At 35.8% G+C, this 20,353-nt stretch overlaps 1 protein-coding gene across 1 annotated transcript in view; it reads left to right on the top strand.

The window, feature by feature from the left end:
• Window positions 1–9,774: 9,774 nt before the first annotated feature.
• CDC73 (cell division cycle 73) overlaps window positions 9,775–20,353 on the top strand; it is a 119,725-nt gene continuing 109,146 nt past the window's right edge. Inside the window, exons 1-5 of the mRNA XM_051998727.1 lie at window positions 9,775–10,151; window positions 15,189–15,294; window positions 18,172–18,241; window positions 19,610–19,672; window positions 19,761–19,813. Of these exons, the coding sequence (XP_051854687.1) occupies window positions 10,021–10,151; window positions 15,189–15,294; window positions 18,172–18,241; window positions 19,610–19,672; window positions 19,761–19,813 (423 nt within the window). The 5' untranslated portion in view covers window positions 9,775–10,020. The remainder of the gene's footprint in view (window positions 10,152–15,188; window positions 15,295–18,171; window positions 18,242–19,609; window positions 19,673–19,760; window positions 19,814–20,353) is intronic.

Below are 20,353 nucleotides of genomic sequence, written 5' to 3'. Positions count from 1 at the left end.
ATAATGTTTATAAATCTTAAAAAGCACTCTTCTCAAATGGCTTCTTGCATTCTACTTAAAAACAGTTTTAGGTTTTCCATATACTAAAAGAAACTTTCCCATGGTCATAATATTCCCTCAAGATAGTGCTGGAGTTTGGGGATCCCAAATATTGAGGATTCCAGATCAGTGTCATGAAGTAAGAGAATTCCCAAGGTCAGATCGCTCCAAGTCAAGGGGCAAAGTTTATTATAATGGCATAAAAGGAGATAAAATTCCTTAGAGGAACCAGTAACTTACAAGGAGAGAGGCAAGACCTTTTGAAATAACCCAGAGCCTGGTATTCTAAGTATGCTAATTTTGTGCATCAGTAAGTTAACTGGTACTCATAGTTGTACCGTTTATATATGACAGCTTGAGTAGTTGAAGTCTATAGCTTAATTAACCTCCAAATTATGTATGGGTAACACTGAGGGTCAGTAATGGATAGTCCAGTCTGTACAAGATAATTCTATAGGACGTTTGTTCTGCAGAGGTAAGAGATAATTTTCCTCAATGGGGCCCACACATACTGGGTTGCTGCTAGACACATGGTCTTATGCCTGAGTCCATTCTCCCATTGTTAGTGTCCGTTTCTTTCCTTCCTTTAACAAACTCATCTGGGAATTATATTTTTGTCAGTGATACCATGTGTTCTAGCTCTAAGTTTATTTTTCTACAATCAGTCCTCCCTTTCCTTGTATCCAAACCTCAGATCATGTTTTCCTTGCCCCTCTTCTTATTATATCTCCTTACTCCAAGTCCTCTCTACCTTCCTTGGCTCTGGAGCTCTAAGTCACTTACACTAAAGAACACATCTCATTTTTTAGCTTATTGGTAATATAATGGTTTCATGAGTCTAGGTGGTCCCTCAGATATCTAATCTAGTTTATTTGTATTTAAATACAAATATCTTTATATGTAAGCTTTCCTGAATCCTTGAAGAGGTGGGTACAATATTACTAGCTTCAGCCTAGTCATTTGCTCTGAGATGGCAACAGGAGCAGGCTTATTACTTCTTTCATTTATTTGTTTCTCCTGATGTCCCTGAGCTTTTGATTCTTTCTGGATCAGCTTGCGATCTGGATCCATATTGCTGCTGCTGTTGCTTGGCTCTTGAGGTTTACTTTCTTATTATCAGTCTGTTTCTTGAAGATCATGTTTGTCCCTGTAAGAACTCTCATAATGTGATTCAATTACACCTTTACAACTCAAAAATTATGATAGTCTCAAATTACTTTCAAGGCTCTCTGAAGGGAATTTTATATCTTTGAATTATATATTCCAGGATACCACTAAGTTCTCAAACCTTGTATTGCACTTTTATGTATACTTGCATCTCTCCAAGAGATTATAAATTTTTGATGGCAAGAATTCTTTTCACTTTTGACCTTCCATCCTCACTACCCAGCACAGTGCCTGGCACGTAGCACTAAGTGACTGTTAAACTACTTATTATATTCCTATATTGTATGGAAGGTTAGACTAGCTATTTGCATTCTTTCCACCCACCCCCCCCAGGCAATTGGGGTTAAACAGGCAAGGTACCTATTAAGTGTCTGAGGCTGGATTTGAACTCAGGTCCTCCTGACTTCAGGGTTGGTGCTCAATCCACTGTACCACCTAGCTGCCCCTAGACTAGGTATTCTTTAAACCAGATATGTCACTGTTGCCAAGAATAAAAATCCACAGTACTGCAGAACCAGATTAAAATATCATTGTGAAAAATTTAGCAAATTAAGTACAAATAAGTAATGTTACTTTGTGGTTTTCTAAGTCAAAATATGTAGCTCACCAGGATTGAGTTTGACACAACTGCTCTAAGCTATTTTCCATCTTCTTATTAATTTATTTGTGAGAATTTAAAAAAAAATTATACATAATTATATAACCATTTTATAAACACAATATGAAACCCCTAATCTCCAAAACTTTGTTAATTATTTCTACTGCCTAGAATACCCACTCCCAGCAACTCTACTTAGTAAAATCATACCCATCCTTCAAAACCTGGTTTAAATAAAATTTTCTCCTTTAAGCTGGCCATCATATTGTGGAACTTCCTCCATAAGGACTTATATTTCCTTTAAATTATAACATTTATTATATATATATATATATTTCCTTTAAATTCTTTATAACATTTATTTTATATATATGTGTGTGTGTGTGTGTGTGTGTGTATGTATGTATTTATCATGTTCTATTTTGCATCATGGGCACTTAGGCAGTACAGTAGTTAGAATACTAAGCCCTAAAACAGGAAGATTACTTCTTTTGAGTTCAAATCTGACTTTGGACTCTAACTAATTGTGTGACCTCAGCTTTCTCATCTGTATTAACAGTCAATCACAACTTTGTAATGATTAGGTTTATTACAAGAGAAATGAACATGTTTGTGAGACCAAAAGAGTTCATAATCCATACAGATGTTTATATTTTTATAACAGCAGGATCAGGAAGGAGAAGATATCAAAAATCCCTTCCACCAGGGGAGGGCAAAAGGTGCAGTAAAGGTTTGAAATGGACAAAACCCCTTCTAAAGGGGAGACAAGGCAATGGCAAGAGTTGAATTCTTTTCTCTTGAGAATTGCTAGACCATAAAGATAGGATGGTCTGTTTATCTACAAGGGTTCTAGCTGCACAAGCAATTTCCCAGCCTTCTGTAGACTGACTGGTGCCTCCTAAGGACACACAAAGAGTCCAGCTTGAGATGCAAACAACTAATTTTGTCAGTTGGGGTCGGGAGACAATGCAGGGAGAGGGTTTCATCCTTGACCCTTTGAGCATCTCTTATATACTCTGGGTTCAGGATTTCTGGAAAATATGGCAACTCAAAAAAAAAAAACAGATTCAGGAGATCTTTAACATTCCTTAATATCTATAAAAGGATCTAGAGAAGCAAATGGCAAACCACTTCAGTACTTTTGTCAAGAAAACTCCAAGTGATTACAAAAAGTGGAAAATGACTGAAAAGGAATTGAACCACAACAATTTTTCATCATAATGATGTCTCATCTCTTGTACTATGTAAATTCCTTGTGACTAAATAAAGTAGACCTAGAACTATTCAGTGACTTACTGAAGATTACAAATAACTCTGATTACAAGGCACTGGAGAAAATATCTAGCATCCAATTTTCCCACAAGCTTTAAAATCTATTCTGTTTTATCTAGATCTTCCTTTTCTTGTGCAGTTTGATAAGAACTTAGTTATTAGTTTGATTTTAGATTCTCCTAAATATTTAGAGCCATAATACACATCACAGGATTAGCCTCTGAAAGGACTAAGTGAATAGTTCATCTGAGCTTCCTTCACTGTAATCATTATTCCCAATCATCATTTTACTGAAAGTGTGATATTCTAGAAATCAGAGACAAAATTATGAATGTGCTATGAATCTAAATGGAGAAAAATCCATTAATCTAAAGACAAGTACAAAATGATATTACAGACAAGGCCTGCTATCATAACAGCTGTTTAATTTCCCCAACTAAAAATCCAGTGTTATGAGTAAAACTTCACTACATGAATTTTGTTTTAAGTGATGACAGTAAGCATGTAATTGAGATATTTGCTTAACATTCAATAAATATTTGCTTAATTTAATTAAAATAGTGTGATTTTTTGCATGTTTGGAGTCTTAGTATAGAATAAACACAATTTTTACTTTAAATCAGGCTATTATATTGAATATTTACATGTTTTCCCTAAAAATGACATTATTAAAAATAAGACACATATTCACTGAAAATGTGGCAACCATACAAGATGAAAAGAGCAACAATATTTTGGCAAAGGACAATTCAGTAATCAAATAATTCCATATTCAAAAAGTCCACATTAAATTAAAATATTCAATATACAGCTAATACTTCCAAATCTGAGAAAAATTTATCAGTTTTTGCTAAGGAGAACAACAGTGGGATCTCAAGGTCATGACAGCAATCTCTTCAGGGTTAACTTAGGAGCCCTGTGGAGAATAATAGTAAGTCACTCTTAGAGAATCCTGTCCCTAAATGTGAGTGAGAATGACCGAAGTAGGTTCAGAAGGGAGTTACTGAGTGCCACTGCAATAAAAGAGGACAGGTATAAAGAGAACCTGAATCAAAATGGCTGATTAAGCACTTTACAAATACCTTATTTGACTCCTTTTTTTAACCCTGCAGCAATTGGGGTTGTGACTTATCCAGGACTAATGTGGACAAAATTAGAAGGGAAGCAATAAACTGGGAAAACATTTTTACAATCAAAGGTTCTAATGAAGGCCTCATTTCCAAAATATATAAAGAATTGACTCTAATTTATAAGAAATCAAGCCATTCTCCAATTCATAAATGGTCAAAGGATATGAACAGACAATTTTCAGATGAAGAAACTGAAACTATTTCTAGCCAGATGAGAAGCTACTCCAAGTCATTATTAATCAGAGAAATGCAAATTAAGACAACTCTGAGATACCACTACACACCTGTCAGATTGGCTAGAATGACAGGGAAAGATAATGCAGAATGTTGGAGGGGATGTAGGAAAACTGGGACACTGATACATTGTTGGTGGAATTGTGAATACATCCAACCATTCTGGAGAGCAATTTGGAACTATGCTCAAAAAGCTATCAAACTGTGCATACCCTTTGACCCAGCAGTGTTACTACTGGACTTATATCCCAAAGAGATCATAAAGAAGGGAAAGGGACTTGTACGTGCAAGAATGTTTGTGGCAGCCCTCTTTGTAGTGCCAGAAACTGAAAACTGAGTAGATGCCCATTAATTGGAGAATGGCTGAATAAATTGTGGTATATGAATATTATGGGAATATTATTGTTTGGTAAGAAATGATCCACAAGATGATTTCAGAAAGACCTGGAAAGACTTACATGAACTGATGCTGAGTGAAACGAGCAGGACCAGGAGATCATTATATTCTTCAACAACAAATACTATATGATGACCAATTCTGATGGACCTGGCCATCCTCAGCAATGAGATGAACCAAATCAGTTCCATTGGAGCAGTAATGAACTAAACCAGCTACGCCCAGCAAAAGGACTCTGGGAGATGACTATGAACCATTACATAGAATTCCCAATCCCTCTATTTTTGTCGCCTGCATTTTTTATTTCTTTCACAGGTTAATTGTACACTATTTCAAAGTCCGACTCTTTTTGTACAGCAAAATAACTGGACATGTATATTGTATTTAACTTATACTTTAACATATTTAACATGTATTGGTCATCATCCTGCCATCTGAGGGAAGGGGTGGGGGAAAGAAAGGAAAAAGTTGAAACAAAAGAATTCGCAACTGTCAATGCTGAAAAATTATCTATGTATATATCTTGTAAATAAAAAGCTATAATAAAAATATTTATATAATATTTATTTGTTTATTATAAAATATTAATATAATATTTATTTATTTAGTATAAAATATTTATATAGTAAAAAATCTTTTTTAAAAAATTAAATTTTTTTAAAAAAGTGACTTACCCAGGGTCATACAGCTAGTTAGTGTCAAATCTGAGGCCAGATTTGAACTCAGGTACTTCTGACTTCAGGGCTGGTGCTCTATCCACTGCTCCACATAGCTGCCTTTTATTTAATTCTTTTTAAAGAAAAATACTTACTTTTCTTTATGTACACTGATTAGAGAACTTAGTGCATTATTTTAAAAAGTCACCCCTGCAATTTAGTAATCAAGCCACTAGGTGGCAGTGATGCCACATTATATTTTCAAAGAGACTCAACACATATGCTCTATTGCTTAGCAGGAGTCTTCTGTTCCATCCAAAATGCGACAACTATTAGGCATGTTAATCCAGAGGTGAACTGTTGCATATTTTAGTTTTTCTTCTTAGCCTACTATATATCTTACTTAAAACAAATGCATAAAGGAAGGATATGGAGAAACTGCCATTTTGGACATCTTTAAATCAGAAATGGCTAAAAATTTCCTTAATCTTAAATAGTTTCTGGCAAACGTGTCTAAAAGCAAAGAGTAGTGATTTTTTCTTTTTTCCAATAGGGAGGACATGGACTAGTAAGTGTTGCACAGGATACTTGAATATCCACAGGGGGAACAGCAATCATTCACTAAAATAGTAAGCATTGAAATAATGACAATGTTAAATGTGCTGTCATTTTATAGTTCTAGGTTTATAGATTAAACTTTTAACAGCAGTTATTTCACCCCTATAATTTAAGTAGGCTAATAGCTAGTGGCAGTTGTGCCTGTCACATGGAATTACAAGAAAAATACATACTTTAAGATTGGTTAATATTAAGAGGAGTTGTTTTTATAGGATAATAAATTTAGAGTTAAAAGGGTCCTTGAGGCTATCAAACCCAAACTCCTCCCCAATTCCATTTTATATCAAAGAGTATGTGCTCCTTAAGCCTGGTGCTATTTCTAATGGAAAGTTTTTCACACATTAATAGCACAAAATAATACTTTATATAACCATGGATAGATAATTTAATTGCTCTGTGCCTCAATTTTCTCATTTGAAAAATGGGAGGGGGGATTTTGGATCTTATTGTCTCTAAGGACACTTTTATCTCTAAATGCATCATCATTCTATGAAATCAGCTGATCTTAATATTAACCACTCAATGCAAATATAATTTCAGTTCAATGTAGTATTAAGCACTCACAAGATTTGGAAGCAGGAAAACTTGAATTTAAATCCTGTCCTGCCACTTAGCAGTGTCATTATCCCGGACAAGTCATTTAAAGCAATCTGTTTTACTTATGATCTGTATATGTGTAAAGATTTCCCTTGCTAGGGAGATTCCCCAGTTCCTCCCTCTAAGTGGGGTAAGCATGGAAGATATCAATATTTCAAAACGATAGTTACTATACTCTAGGAGTTTACATCTTACTAGAGAAAGAGGGGAGGAGAAGATATAAAACGTACAGAAGAAATACATAATACAAGGTACACAGAAATGGAAACAAAGGAGAGATTCATATTATTCCAGGAAAAGGTAAAGGGAGAAGATCGATTTTAAAGAAATCTGTGTCTAAAAAAACTTTATCAAACTCGTACTGAATTTAAAGTTGTAGCCCCAAGTACCAAGGACTCCTGGTTTCAGTTACCTTGATGACAAAGCTCTCCTGGGCAATCTCATACAGCGGCAGTTGTTTTTATTTTGATAAGATTACTTTTGTCCACCTCCCCCGCCTCCCTACCTTCCCTTCCTCCCCACCTTCCCCCAACTTAATTAGGGTGAATGAAAAATGCTTTGCTGATGCTGCCAAAAGCGGCTCTCTGCTCAGTGGCAGGAGAGGACCTTAAGCGATAGTGGTTTTAGTAGTGTTGAGAATATATGTTTCTAAGTAGTCATCACATTCTCTTTTTTTTTTAAGCTATGAATGTGGAGTTTTCCCCCCAACGTCCTTATGCATATTTCTTTAATCACTTCCTCTACAATTTGGCTTAGAATTATTTTAAGCTGCTGCAATTCCTTTACAAGATGCTTTATTTTCCAAGTTAATTAACCTAGAGTTCCCCTCTCACGCCCAGAATGGACTGACTCCCTCCCGCATTTTAGCCCGCGGTTCTTTAGCCTACTAGTCAGAGTTCAAATCCCAGTTTTCGCAGGGAACCTAATTCCGGCATTCCCTTCTTTCTAGATTCTTAGGTGTCTTCGGTTTTGGAATATGCGAGCCTAAAAGTGCGAACTATTTTTGCATTTCTGTGAATCGACCACTTTTAGCCCACTGCCCCGCACCTAAGGTAGTAAGCTAATTTACCAAGTAGATATTGACATAGTGAGTTTACAGCTAATATAACCTATTTGATTGCTCTGTTATAAACTGATTACAATGGGGAACACCCCACCTGCCAGTTGGTGGTAGTTATGGTTTCTTCACAAACTTCTTTGACTGATAATTTTTTCTTAGAATATTTTTTAAAAGTTATTCCTTACAAAATAGCATCACATTTTGAACAAAATTTAAACAAAGTTTATGAATACAGGTTTTGAATATTAGTCTTAAACTAATTTCATTATAGATGTCACCCCCAAACAGTCCTTCAGCCATGATGTGCATAAAGCATATAAACATATATTTAAAAATATATAAATATAAGTAAATACTATGCAAATAAACTACATATCATACCACTACTCCATTGAATAGATAGATGTCCCAGAGTAGAAAGGGATCCTTAGAAGTCAGTCCATTTCCCTTAATTTTATAATTGAGAAAACTGAAATCTTGAAAACTTAAGTGACTAGACCTAAGTCACACGGCAGTAAAATGCTTGAGACAAAATCCAAAATTCAGATTCCAAGTTCAGATTTCTATCCAGGACTACACCAAACTTCTTTTTAAGTCTTATTCTTACTGTTATCATTCCTATTGTACAGAGAGGGAAAACAGCACCAGTGACACCCTCAGTGTCGTGTTTTTAAACATCTGTTCACTGTACTACTACAAAATTGTGGAGTCAGGTAAAAGGAGCCTATTAGCTTTACCCTAATTGCATGACTTTGCACAAGTTGTTAGCCTAACTGGGCCGAATTTTTTCATTTGTGAAAGAGAGGTAAAAATGGCACTTACCTTTCAGGATTTTAGGATCAATTGAGTTATAAAGAGCTTAGCTAAGTGCCTGGCACATAGCAGGTGCTGTCCTTTCCATAATAATCCTACTACAACCCTAATTATTACTTTAACCTCTCTAAGGCTTGCAAAGAGCTTTTCTTTAACAACTTGTCTAACATCAGTGAAGGGTCTTTTACCCCATTTCCCCTGCATGGGGTCCAAGTTGTTCCTTCCATCAGACATTATATTTCCCAGATCCGGGAATTCTCTTTCTTCATCTCTACCTCCCGGATTCTTGTAAGCTTCAGATAAAACTTTACCTTCTTCTAGAAGCTTTTCCCGTTTTCCCTTAATACTAAAGCCTACTCTTTGGGATAATTTCCAATTTGTCCTGTATATGTCTTGTTTGTGCATAGTTGTTTATCTGTGGCTTTCCACATTAAATTGTAAACTCCTTGAGGAAAGAGACTTTTAAAAACCCTAGTTTACACGGTAATTAGCATAATGCCTGGGCGATAATAGATACTTGATGAATATTTATTGACTGACTCCTAAAGAGCAGGAATTGTAATTTGCCTTTTTCAATAAATGCTTGTAGACTGGACTTGATAGTACTAGGACTAAAACAGACACCTCCCGGTGTCCCAGAGCCTAGTAGATAATCTCAGCAGAGATTTCTCAGAGGAAGAGTAGCATTTTGCAAATGAAACACGCCGAAACATCCCACCTCCGCTGGTCAAGAGTAAATGCAGAGTGGGCATGACCAGGGAGGAGTCAGGGATAGCCACCTAGCAACCACTAGCAACCGCAGAACACAACTGAGATAGTGGTAAAATTTGAAGCCCGGGAACGGGACACTGGGCCAAGGCGTGCCAGAGCTGGCGGATTTCGGCGCTTTAGCCACGCCCAGGAGTCGGCTTGTTTGTAACCGGCGCGTGGCGGTGCGCGCTTAGTCCGGGTGCGCTCGGGCCACGCGCGCACGCGCACCATAGGCGCGTACCCTGGGTCAGTCTAGACTGAGCGTGTGAGTGTTGCGCTGTCTGCGGCGTCGCGTGCGTGTCTGGCCGAGCTTCTTTCACAGGAGACCTTGGCTCCCCCTGGCGGCAGCGGGACCGCGGCGGCGACGGCGGCGGCGGCGGCGGCAGCAGCAGCGGCACTGGAGCTCAGGCGTTCAGCTCGGGCAGCCAGCGGCGGGGCCTTGCCCGATAGCGCGGGGTCCTCAGCTGCCTAGGTGTCTAGTGCCGTCGTCTTCGCGGGCGGCTGTTAGTGCAGCTCCTGTTGGTGCGCTGTGGTGGTGGTGACGGCTGCCGGCCAGGAGGAGCAGAGCTTCAGCCCGGAGTAAGGAAGCGGCCAAGGCGGCGGCGGAGGCGCAGAGGCGGTGGGACCGGCTGAGCGGCGGCGGCCGAGGTAGCGGCAGCGGCCGAAGCGCAGGGGGGTGGGGGGGGAAGATGGCGGACGTGCTGAGCGTCCTGCGCCAGTACAACATCCAGAAGAAGGAGATCGTGGTGAAGGGAGATGAGGTGATCTTCGGCGAGTTCTCCTGGCCCAAGAATGTCAAGACCAACTATGTGATTTGGGGGTAAGTGAAGCGCGGCTGCGGCCCAAAGGGAGGGCGGGCGATCGGAAAAGCAGCACCTTCTCACTCTTCTGCCTGGATCCCAGGAAAGGGGGGAGAGGAAGCGTACGGTGGGGAAAGTTTCCCCCAAAGCTGGAGTTGACTCTGGGGGCGAGAGAGGCAGGAGTAAGGCCGTCGCGGCAGATGTCTATATCTTTTAAATCTTTCGGGAGCCTGGAGGGGCGGGACCAAGAGGACTCTAAGGGGCGCGGGCCTTTCCGCAGCCCCTCACTTACGGACTCACCTCCTCGGGGCCCCAGGCTCTGGCGGCTAACCATGTGTGGCCCCGTCCGCTCGCCCCAGGCCCGCGCACTCTGCCCGCATTCTCTTTCTCCCCCTCCGCGGGCCCGAGCTTTGCAAGCTGGGGGAGTCACCCCGAGATAGGGAACCGGGGGCTGGGGCGGGTGTCCTCGGGAGGAACTAAAGAGTTTGGGGAGGGGGATGTTCCAGGGAACTTTTAGCCATAGTAGAGGCTTGTCATTGGAAGTTTGGGAGGTGGACGCCCCGTCGGGGATAACAGCAAGGTAGCACCTTCTACAGCCGACGCTCACTGAAGGCAGAAAACACAGTGCCTCCCCCCAAGCAGCCAAATGGAGATGCAGTCGACAGAAGGGGTGAGCATGCTTAAAAGTTGGGGTGGTGGAGCCAAAGGCTAGGATTGTATTTGGGGGCCTGCATTTACCTTTTTTACATTTGGTTTTTGGCGCATTATAACAACTGAGGGTTTTTTGGGGGGATTTTTTTGTTTGTTTGTTTTTTGCTCTACTACAATTGTGATTGATCGAGAAGATTATACTAGAACCCTTACTGTCACTGATCATACTTATGTCAGTCTCAAGCTTGTCAAGGGTTGGGAGCAAAAACTTCAATCCTCACCAAGAGAAAAGCAAGTGTGCACCGTAGTTGAAAGGCCAGGCAGAATTCAATCATTCTTGGGTGACTTTTCTTATATTGACATAACATCTTGACCTAAGACAAAGTCTTAAATGGGTATATTCACGACTACACCACAGTGTATTAGGCACCAAAAGATAGTTGGTTGATTTTTAATGTTATACTCGGCTTTTCTTAAATGTAAGTAACTCCTTAATAGAATGTGTAAACAGGCTTGCTCTCGAAGCTCATTTTTATTTTTTAATCGTTGTGTGTTTTTGTTTTATGAAACATTCACTGAGCTGCTAGAGTTGTAGGGAGACAAAAAAAATGAGTATAACCTTTATTTGAGGAGATTATAGTACATTAGGTGTAATATTTACATAGATATTTATTACTCCGTGATAAACCCTTTGGGACTGCAGAGAAGGAATGATCACTCTTGACTATATTTGATCTGGTTCTTGAAGGCTATGTAATTTACACAAGTGGGACTTGGGAGGGGAGGACTTTAAAGGAAGATGAATTGCATGTGTAATAGCATAGAGGCAAGATAACAGGATATGTTTGAGGAAGTAATCCAGTTTGGGGGAAGAGGGGGATTAGAAAAATAATAGGAAACCGGGATAGAAAGCTACATTGGGACTTAATTATAGAAACCATTAAAGCACCTAATCAAAATCGTATTACTAATGAACATTGTTTTGGCTGAAGTATGGGGCTTTGTTTTCTTCCTCTCCCTTTTTTTTTTGGGGGGGGGGCATTGTATAGATTGTTATCAGAGCTATATTTCAATTTGTATGTATGTAATATATATGCATACTTACTAATTTTTCTGTTCTAAGACCTTCATTTTAATAAGTGAAAAAAAATTTTTAGCAACATTTAGAAGGAAGGAGCTCTTGTCTTCATTGCAGGCCTGAGAACCTTTAGCAAATAAAGTCCTAGGCAGTTCTTGAAGCACTGAGAAGTTATGGGATCATTGATTTCCATCTGGAAGATACTTCTGAGGTCAACTAGTACAACTCCCTTCATTTTACAAATGAGGAGTATTAAGTCTATGTATGTTAAATGACTTGGAAGGGAGCAAATGTTAGAGGGAGAATTTGAATTGAAGTCTTCTGAATCTAAATTCACTATTCTTTCCTCTGTACAACATTCCCTCTGTAATAAGTACCAGAGGTAGGTAAGTAGGTAAATCCGGTTCTTCCCTCCTGCAAGTCTATTAAGTAACAGTGCCCCTAATAAACTTTATAATAAATTAGCTTGATGTATTGATCTTAATTTCATGTTTTCCATCATCTGAAGGAAATGCTCACAGTGAAATTCCTAGTATGTGAACTCACTAGATGACCCAAACTCTTGAATGAGAATGGATTGAAAAAAATCTTATGTTATTTAAACCATAACAATTGATTTTGTAACTTAAACCTGTAGCATGGGCTTCTTAGAATTAACTAACCGATTGGAAATCGTCTTATGAAAGTGCGTGTGTAAGTGTACATACACACATGTGTACCCTTTTGGGGGGGAGTCCAACATACTTTGCTGTATAGTGAATGTATACACTAAAGACCTTGCTTTAGATAAAGGTATTTTGTATACACTTTGTACAGAAACATTAAATGTGACCTAACAGTGACATGAAGAATGTAATATAGTAACATTTTTCCCATCAAAAGATTGAAACTATTTCATATGGCATTCTATTAATTTAAAAATTGTCCAAGATAGTTTATTAATTTTCTCATAAAACTAAAGGGAAAGAGAACATCAGAAGCTCAAAACTATTTTTTTTTTATGCTGTGATGAAAACACACAATTTTGATCATTTCTTACCCTAATGTTTTGAGGTAGTTACAAAATATGCTGCTGACCCTGTATATCTTCATGGAAATACTGTAAAGGTTTTTGTTCAAGGTTTGGGCCTGTAATAAGTGGGATGGAGCAATTAATGCCTGATGAAGTAGTTTTGAGAGAACAGCATGTTCTCTGGTTTGTTTTAGTGAATGGTTTACTTGGAGGGGAGATCTAAGGTTTGGAGATGGGTAGATAAAATATAGCACAAGCACTTCAAATGATAGATGGAGAAAAACATTAGATCCAGATCATAAATGTTTTTGTTTTTGTTTTTTTTTTTTCCTGAGAATTTAGGAACTTGACTCAAAAAGAACTGAGCAGTTCAAGATATATTTTGGTTATTTGTGGAAAGTATATTTTTTCAGGTTTTAGAAATCTGTTTTAAGTTGTGAGTAGAAATCACAAAAAAAACTTTCAGTATTTAGATCTAGTGGGATCCTCTTGATTCAAAAGATTTTTGAAGATGTGGATGAGCTATTTTCCTGTTGCTTCAAGATAGTAAAAGACAAAAGCTGACTGTGCCATTTTGTTGTTATGATACTTTACATGACTTAACTAATAATAAAAACTCAAAATTATGTAGTAATTTAAGATTTGCAAAAAACTCCTGGAACAATCCTTTGTGTTGTGCTATACTAGTATTCTGATGAGGTATGAGATTTGAACCCATTTTCTCTTGTCTAATGTTCCATTTATTGTGCATCAAAGTGAAGTGTTCTGTAAAATGGGTCAAATTAGATCTTTGGTAATTACCTCAAAGGATGAGTTAGATGATAGATGCAAAGTACAATATAAAGTTAAAACAATATATGTCAATAGTAGTGGTTATGCTTGATTATCAAATATGTTTTACCTTGTGAGATTATTTTTTATTCCTTCTCAAGATTTTTAGTGGTCAAAGAGTTAAAATTTCTAATTAAATTGTTTTTTATATATGTAGGATAAATAATTTTATTCAATTTATTTAATTCAAACCTGTTGAATGCATATTGACCTAGAAAACTACAAAATAAAATTATTTACATTACATTGCTATTTTATCAAATATTTCCCCGTTAAATATTAATCTGTTTTGAGTTACATACCAGCATCCAATTTGGGAGGGTAACTTTGACCTTTCTGTTCTAAGTGAGCTATTACAAAATTACGAGGCCCAAATTAGATAATTTATATAAATCATTTTATAAACTTTAAAGCCTTGCATAAATGCAATAATTGTCCTCCATCAAAGAAGCTGATGTAAATGAAAATTCAATTTAAAAAAAGTGAAATTTCTTAACAGTTAGATTTTAAATTGTTACATATATTGTTATCAGTGATCTAAATTTCTCAAAATAATTTTTATGAGTATTTTATTTTTAAGGGTTTTAAGTTTGCATTTATTGGATCAGAGTTTATAGTGAAATATTTATAGTGAAATATTTTGCTAGCATAATTGAGCACTAACATGGTGAATACTTATTAATGCTATTGTGGTGTGTAGCTCTAGGGAATGTGCAAAAATTGACAAGTCAGCCTCTGATCTCATAGAGCTTCAAATAGGAAATACAGCATAATAAATATAACATAATACAGAATGTTACCTCATTAGTACATAGAAATGTAAAGTGCTGTGCTGTTAGATCCAAAAAGAAGGTAAATGTGGATAAGGGAAGCTCAGAAAGAGTCATAGAGAAGATGGTATTTTAGCATGGAGTTTAAAGAATGAGTGTAGATTTTCAGTAGATTGATCTGAGTGAAGGAAAACTTTTTTAGGCATAGAGGAAGATGTGGAGATAAAAATGGTTAGAATATTTGGAGAAAGGTTATTTTAGAATTTGGAATACATTGGAGTGAATTAATATGAGATAAAGCTAGAAAAGAAGACTTTGGATGCTAATGGAAGAATTGGGAGAATTTTTAAGTTGAGAAATGATAAGGATCAAGTCTGCTTAAGAAAGCTAAATTTTGCCTCTATATGAAGGATAGATTAAAAAGGAGATTTGGGGAGGAAGTAGATGCTAGGAAAATGTGTTAGGATGCTAGTAATCTTGTCAACATAATAGTTCAGTAAGATCATAAAACTTAGAGCTAGAGTGAACACCAGAGTAATTAATCTAATTTAACTTATTTTATAGATAAAGAAATTGAGGATTAGTGGGGTTGTAGCATGTCAAGGCCAGCCATTGGGTTGTAGAGTTGGGATTTGATTTGGGATATCTTAACTTTTTATTTTTCCCAATACACTTTACTACTTGTGAGTAAAACTCTTTACTTTGTTTACTTCAGGACAGGAAAGGAAGGCCAACCCAGAGAGTACTACACTTTGGATTCTATCTTGTTCCTGCTTAATAATGTACATCTTTCTCATCCTGTATATGTCCGCCGTGCAGCAGTAAGTAGAACTCGTTTCAATAGTTCAATGCTATTGGAACTGCTATTTTTATATTACTTATATGGGGCAGTTAACTTTCTAGTTAAATTTTTAATTTTTGTGTTTGTAACTTTAAAAGAATAAACGGGAGGGAAAGTTACACATACAAGAGCACAGATGACAAGAAGCCTGGGTAATGTCTATGATTGATAGAATTTTCATAGGAATTTTGTTCTTTATGTTCACACTAACAAAAACAGGAAGAAATTGCTAGAAATTATTCTTATTCCCCCGTGTGATAGAATTCTATCAGGGCATTTGATGATAGGTGATCTTTTGTGGTATGTTGTATATTTGGTAGTCTTTCAAAAGGTATAAAAGAACAGAATTCTAGTTCTAAAATTCTATGACCCTATAACTTCAATAGAGTTATGGTAGTTTCATCAATAACTTTATGTCTTTTAGAAACAGATGTTTTGCTAAATAAACTTTAAAAATAATCATGAGAAACTTTTCTTTGTATGTTTTTAAAAGTATGACAGTAATACAAAATTTAACAGTGTTTTCAGAGTAATTAAAAATGTTAATGTAAAATTATTGTTAGAGTTTACTATTGCAAAGTTGGCTTGTTTTTCAAAAAAGAACTTCCAAATTGATCATGTGTAGTCAATTTATAAAATTGAATTAAGAATTAGCTTTACATTTTTATGACAGACATAGGAATTTGTAAAGTATAAATGCTTTAATTTCTTTGATTATCTTTATCATGAGATTTTCACAGCGTATCTGGCACTGACTTCTGTACTACATTTAACAATGAAATGGATACACTATGTAGAATGAGACAGACCAAAATGCATGCTTAAGCTCTTTTTAGCTAGTTGGTACGGTTCTTGCATGTCATGATGTAGCCTAATTGTTGATAAAATTGGAATATTTGTCCTTGCCACTGGAAAGAAAATCGCTAATCCTATGGATGAGTACATATTAGGAAAATAAAGTAGAAAATTGAAGCAATTATAACATCCAGTTGCTTTAGACCCCCTTCATCCTCCCTCCAATTTATTTTACTTTGAAAATTTGCCTAATGTCTTTTGGTGTTGGTAGCTTCATTTATTTATTTATTTTATTTTATTTTATTTATTTATTTTGGGTTTTTTACTTCTACCTGCCTTGGTGGTGGTGATTTTTAAAATGTAGACATCTGAATGATTGTCTAAAGTGTAGATATTTGTAGCATTTTAGTTTTATTAAAGCTTATTTTCCATCCTTCTGAGATTGCCCACATAGTTATTTGAGAAGGGTAGTTTGTTTTTGTGTATATGAAACTTTATTAAAGGGGAAACTATACGGGAGAAAAGGAAACTATATAAATGGAAGCTTGGTTTGGAATTAGAGAATTTACAAATTCATACTCTGACTCTGGTACTTAGTATATGTAATCTAGAGGGCAAGTAACTTAATTTTTCTGAGCCTTCATTTCATTCCCTGAATCCCCAAGCTCTAAGGGGATTGGGCTAACCCTAAGAACTCTTTTAGCTCTAGATCCAGTCCAAATCTTGATCCTGTAAAGCAGATTTCTTAAACTTTTTCCAATCATGATCCCTTTTCTATTGAGAAATTTTTATGTATCCCCTAATATAGAGGTATATATATGTATGTATGTGTATATATGTGTGTAGTGTGCACACTATACACATATGTAATTATACACATGCATATACATGCACAGATCAAACATTTACTGGTAATAAATCATAATTTCATAATACCCTTCCCCCCACATTCATTGATGAGACCCCATATGGGGTTGCAAACCACAGTTTAAGAAAGTGGGCTGTAAAGCACTAATTGAGATAGAGGAAACAAAAAGGCATTTGATGGGCTAAGAACCAATTTGGAAGGAAATATCTTTAGTTTGGGGAGTGAAATAAACTGCTCCTCTCATGTGAAAAATATGATACATCTATGATAAACTCATGAATGATCAGAGTTGGGTTTAGAAAATGAAATGAGATAGAAACTGTAAAAATTATTGGATTCATTCAAATAAATTGAGAAATTTTTATGTATCCCCTAATATAGAGGTATATATATGTATGTATGTGTATATATGTGTGTAGTGTGCACACTATACACATATGTAATTATACACATGCATATACATGCACAGATCAAACATTTACTGGTAATAAGTCATAATTTCATAATACCCTTCCCCCCACATTCATTGATGAGACCCCATATGGGGTTGCAAACCACAGTTTAAGAAAGTGGGCTGTAAAGCACTTTCACTTTCACAGAGGAAAGTGAAAAGAATTTTTAAAATCAGAAATCTTGGTTTAAGACCCTAGTTCCAACACTTACTAGCTTTGTGCTTGGGGAAGTTACACCTGACACTGGTTCTTTTATCTGTATTCTGACAATTGTTATATTAAAAATTGCTTTGTAAATCTTAAAGCCATACATAAATACATATCACTGTTCTAGTTGCTTTTCAAAAGAAAAAAAATTTTTTTAAATATATATATATAGAGAGAGAGAGAGAGAAGAGAGGCAATTAGGATTAAGTGACTTGCCCAAGGTCACACAGGTAGAAAGTGTTAAGTGTTTGAGATTAGATTTGAACTCAGGTCCTCCTGAATTCAGAGCTAATGCTCTATCCACTGAGCTACCTAGCTGCCTCAAGAGAAAATATTTCTAAATGATCTATGAATTTGAAAATTTTATGTCTGAAAAAAAGTTTAGATACATTAGTCTTTTGACTTCTATAATGATCACATTTAAAAATATTTGTATTTGATTGAAATTCAAGAAGCTATATGTTTTTTAATTGAGCATATTTCTTAAATTTTAAAGTACTGTTTGCTGATGTCAAATCTTTAATTTTCTCTTTAGACTGAAAACATTCCTGTGGTTAGAAGACCGGATAGAAAAGATTTACTTGCATATTTAAATGGTGAAACGTGTGAGTAATCACGATTGTTCATTGGATAATAGGCTATCTGGCATACAAAAAGGGAAATTATGTTAACTTTAACCTGTATTAATATGCATTTTACCTACTTTCTGATATAGCTGATTTGTATCTTTGAATTATGAGACACTGTTAAAGGACTTATTGATTTGTTTCATCATTTTGGGCTCCATATCTCAGGAGTTGGTTCTATGAACAGTGTGATAATAAGGGACAAAGAGTACAGAGTAGAACGTTGTCAGAGCCTCTTCAGGATAGAAGGGAAAACAAGAACAGAAAATGGCTGTGAGACTTTGGGTGTAGTTAGTTTTAAGATTTGGAACTTTTTTTTTTTAATGTAATTGCCTTATTTTCTTACTAGATGAATTCTAGGAGGGAAAAGTCTGTGATTTTATTTGTTTGCCTTGTACTTTATACTATAGGCACTTCACTAATTTATTATTTCAATATTATATATTGAAATTTATTCACTAACAGTTTTCACATGAAAAGTTCACAGATCTTAAGATAAGAAGCACTACATCAATTTGGTAATATTAAAAAAAAATTAACCATATGGTTTAATAGTTCAATTTTTTCTGTTATAAAAAATTATTAAATGATCAAAAAACTAAAAGGGAATCACTGTTAAGAGTTCATCATATATAGATTGATAAATGCTTTTAAAAATGAGTATATAAAACACTAAAAACTGAAAGTAAGTCTTAAGTCAAGTGGGAAAACAGATCTTAAAGATTCTTAAGATAAATTTTCAGTAGTTTAATGAATATATATGTTGCTTTGTTCAAAGCATTATGCTAGCTCCTGAGAGAAATTGAATAATAAATATGATGTGCTCTCTGGTCTCATGGAGCTTATAGATGTGACAGATACACAGATATTGATATATCATATATAAGATTACATTATATACCATTTAGTAACATTCCTAACTAGGAATTTAAATAAACTTGCTATAAAAGGATGCAGTATGGTATAGTGCAAAATGTGCATCAGGACTCTAAGGAGATTGTCACTGTATATACAAATGATTTAAACTTCCTGGACTTCAATTTCTTTTTCTCTTAAAATGAGGGGATTGGACTAGATGGTCTCCGAGGTTCCTTCTATATCAGTAGTCTTGTCAAAGTCCTGTCTTTCAGGATTGGAATACACTAGAGGATCTAAGAAATAGGGGATTTTGTTGAAATTCTGCAATGTGGTAAACCTGTTTTGTGTGATGGACTGCTGTATTTTTCCTAGGGTTATCAGGTTGTAATTTGTAAAGATCAAATGAAACAATGAATGTGAAAACAAAAGCCATAGTCATAGCAAACTGTAAATATTGAACTTTCTGAATGAATCTTTTTGAAACTTTAGCAACATCTGCAAGTATCGACAGAAGTGCACCCCTTGAAATAGGTCTTCAGCGATCCACACAAGGTATGTCTGAAATATTAATTTCTTCAAATTAAATTCTAATTTATTTGGAAGCAGTTTACTTAAAATTACCCCGTTTTTTTTCTTTCAGTAAAAAGAGCAGCAGATGAAATATTAGCGGAGGCAAAGAAACCACGAATTGAGGTAATGATAATTAAATGAGATTATTATTATAACAGATTGTAGTTAGATTCATGTTTTTGTTTGAATTACAAAAACTTTGTATATAAAGCCTTATTTACATTACATTTTTACTTGATTATATCTTTGCATTAATTGTATTTTTCTAGACTTTTAGGCTAGTGTACATACTATTTCCTATATCAGCATATTCCACACATTTGTCGTGTTATTAGTATGCTATACTAATATTAGTGATAACTATTGTGTTTTAAAGTCTGTGAAGTGCTTTATTCACAACAACTCTGAGAGAAACTAATACAAATAATTTTAAGAGAGAGAGAGCTTGAAACACTGAGAGACTAAGGGATTTGTTTATGGTTCCTCAACTAATAAGTGTCTGACAAAATTTCACAGACAAAATTTCTTAAAATGAGAAGAAACCCTAGAGGCTGTCTAGTTCAAGAATTCTCTCTATAATTATTTTTTCAGACATTGCTTGAAGATCTCTAACAAGAGGTAACCTACTTCCTCAAGGATGCCTTTTTGTTCTTTGTCCTCTAC

The sequence above is a fragment of the Antechinus flavipes genome, chromosome 4, assembly GCF_016432865.1.
Source record: "Antechinus flavipes isolate AdamAnt ecotype Samford, QLD, Australia chromosome 4, AdamAnt_v2, whole genome shotgun sequence".
NCBI classification, from domain to species: domain Eukaryota; kingdom Metazoa; phylum Chordata; class Mammalia; order Dasyuromorphia; family Dasyuridae; genus Antechinus; species Antechinus flavipes.
Note: the sequence above shows the minus strand (reverse complement) of the source record. Positions and strands in the feature narration are given on the sequence as shown.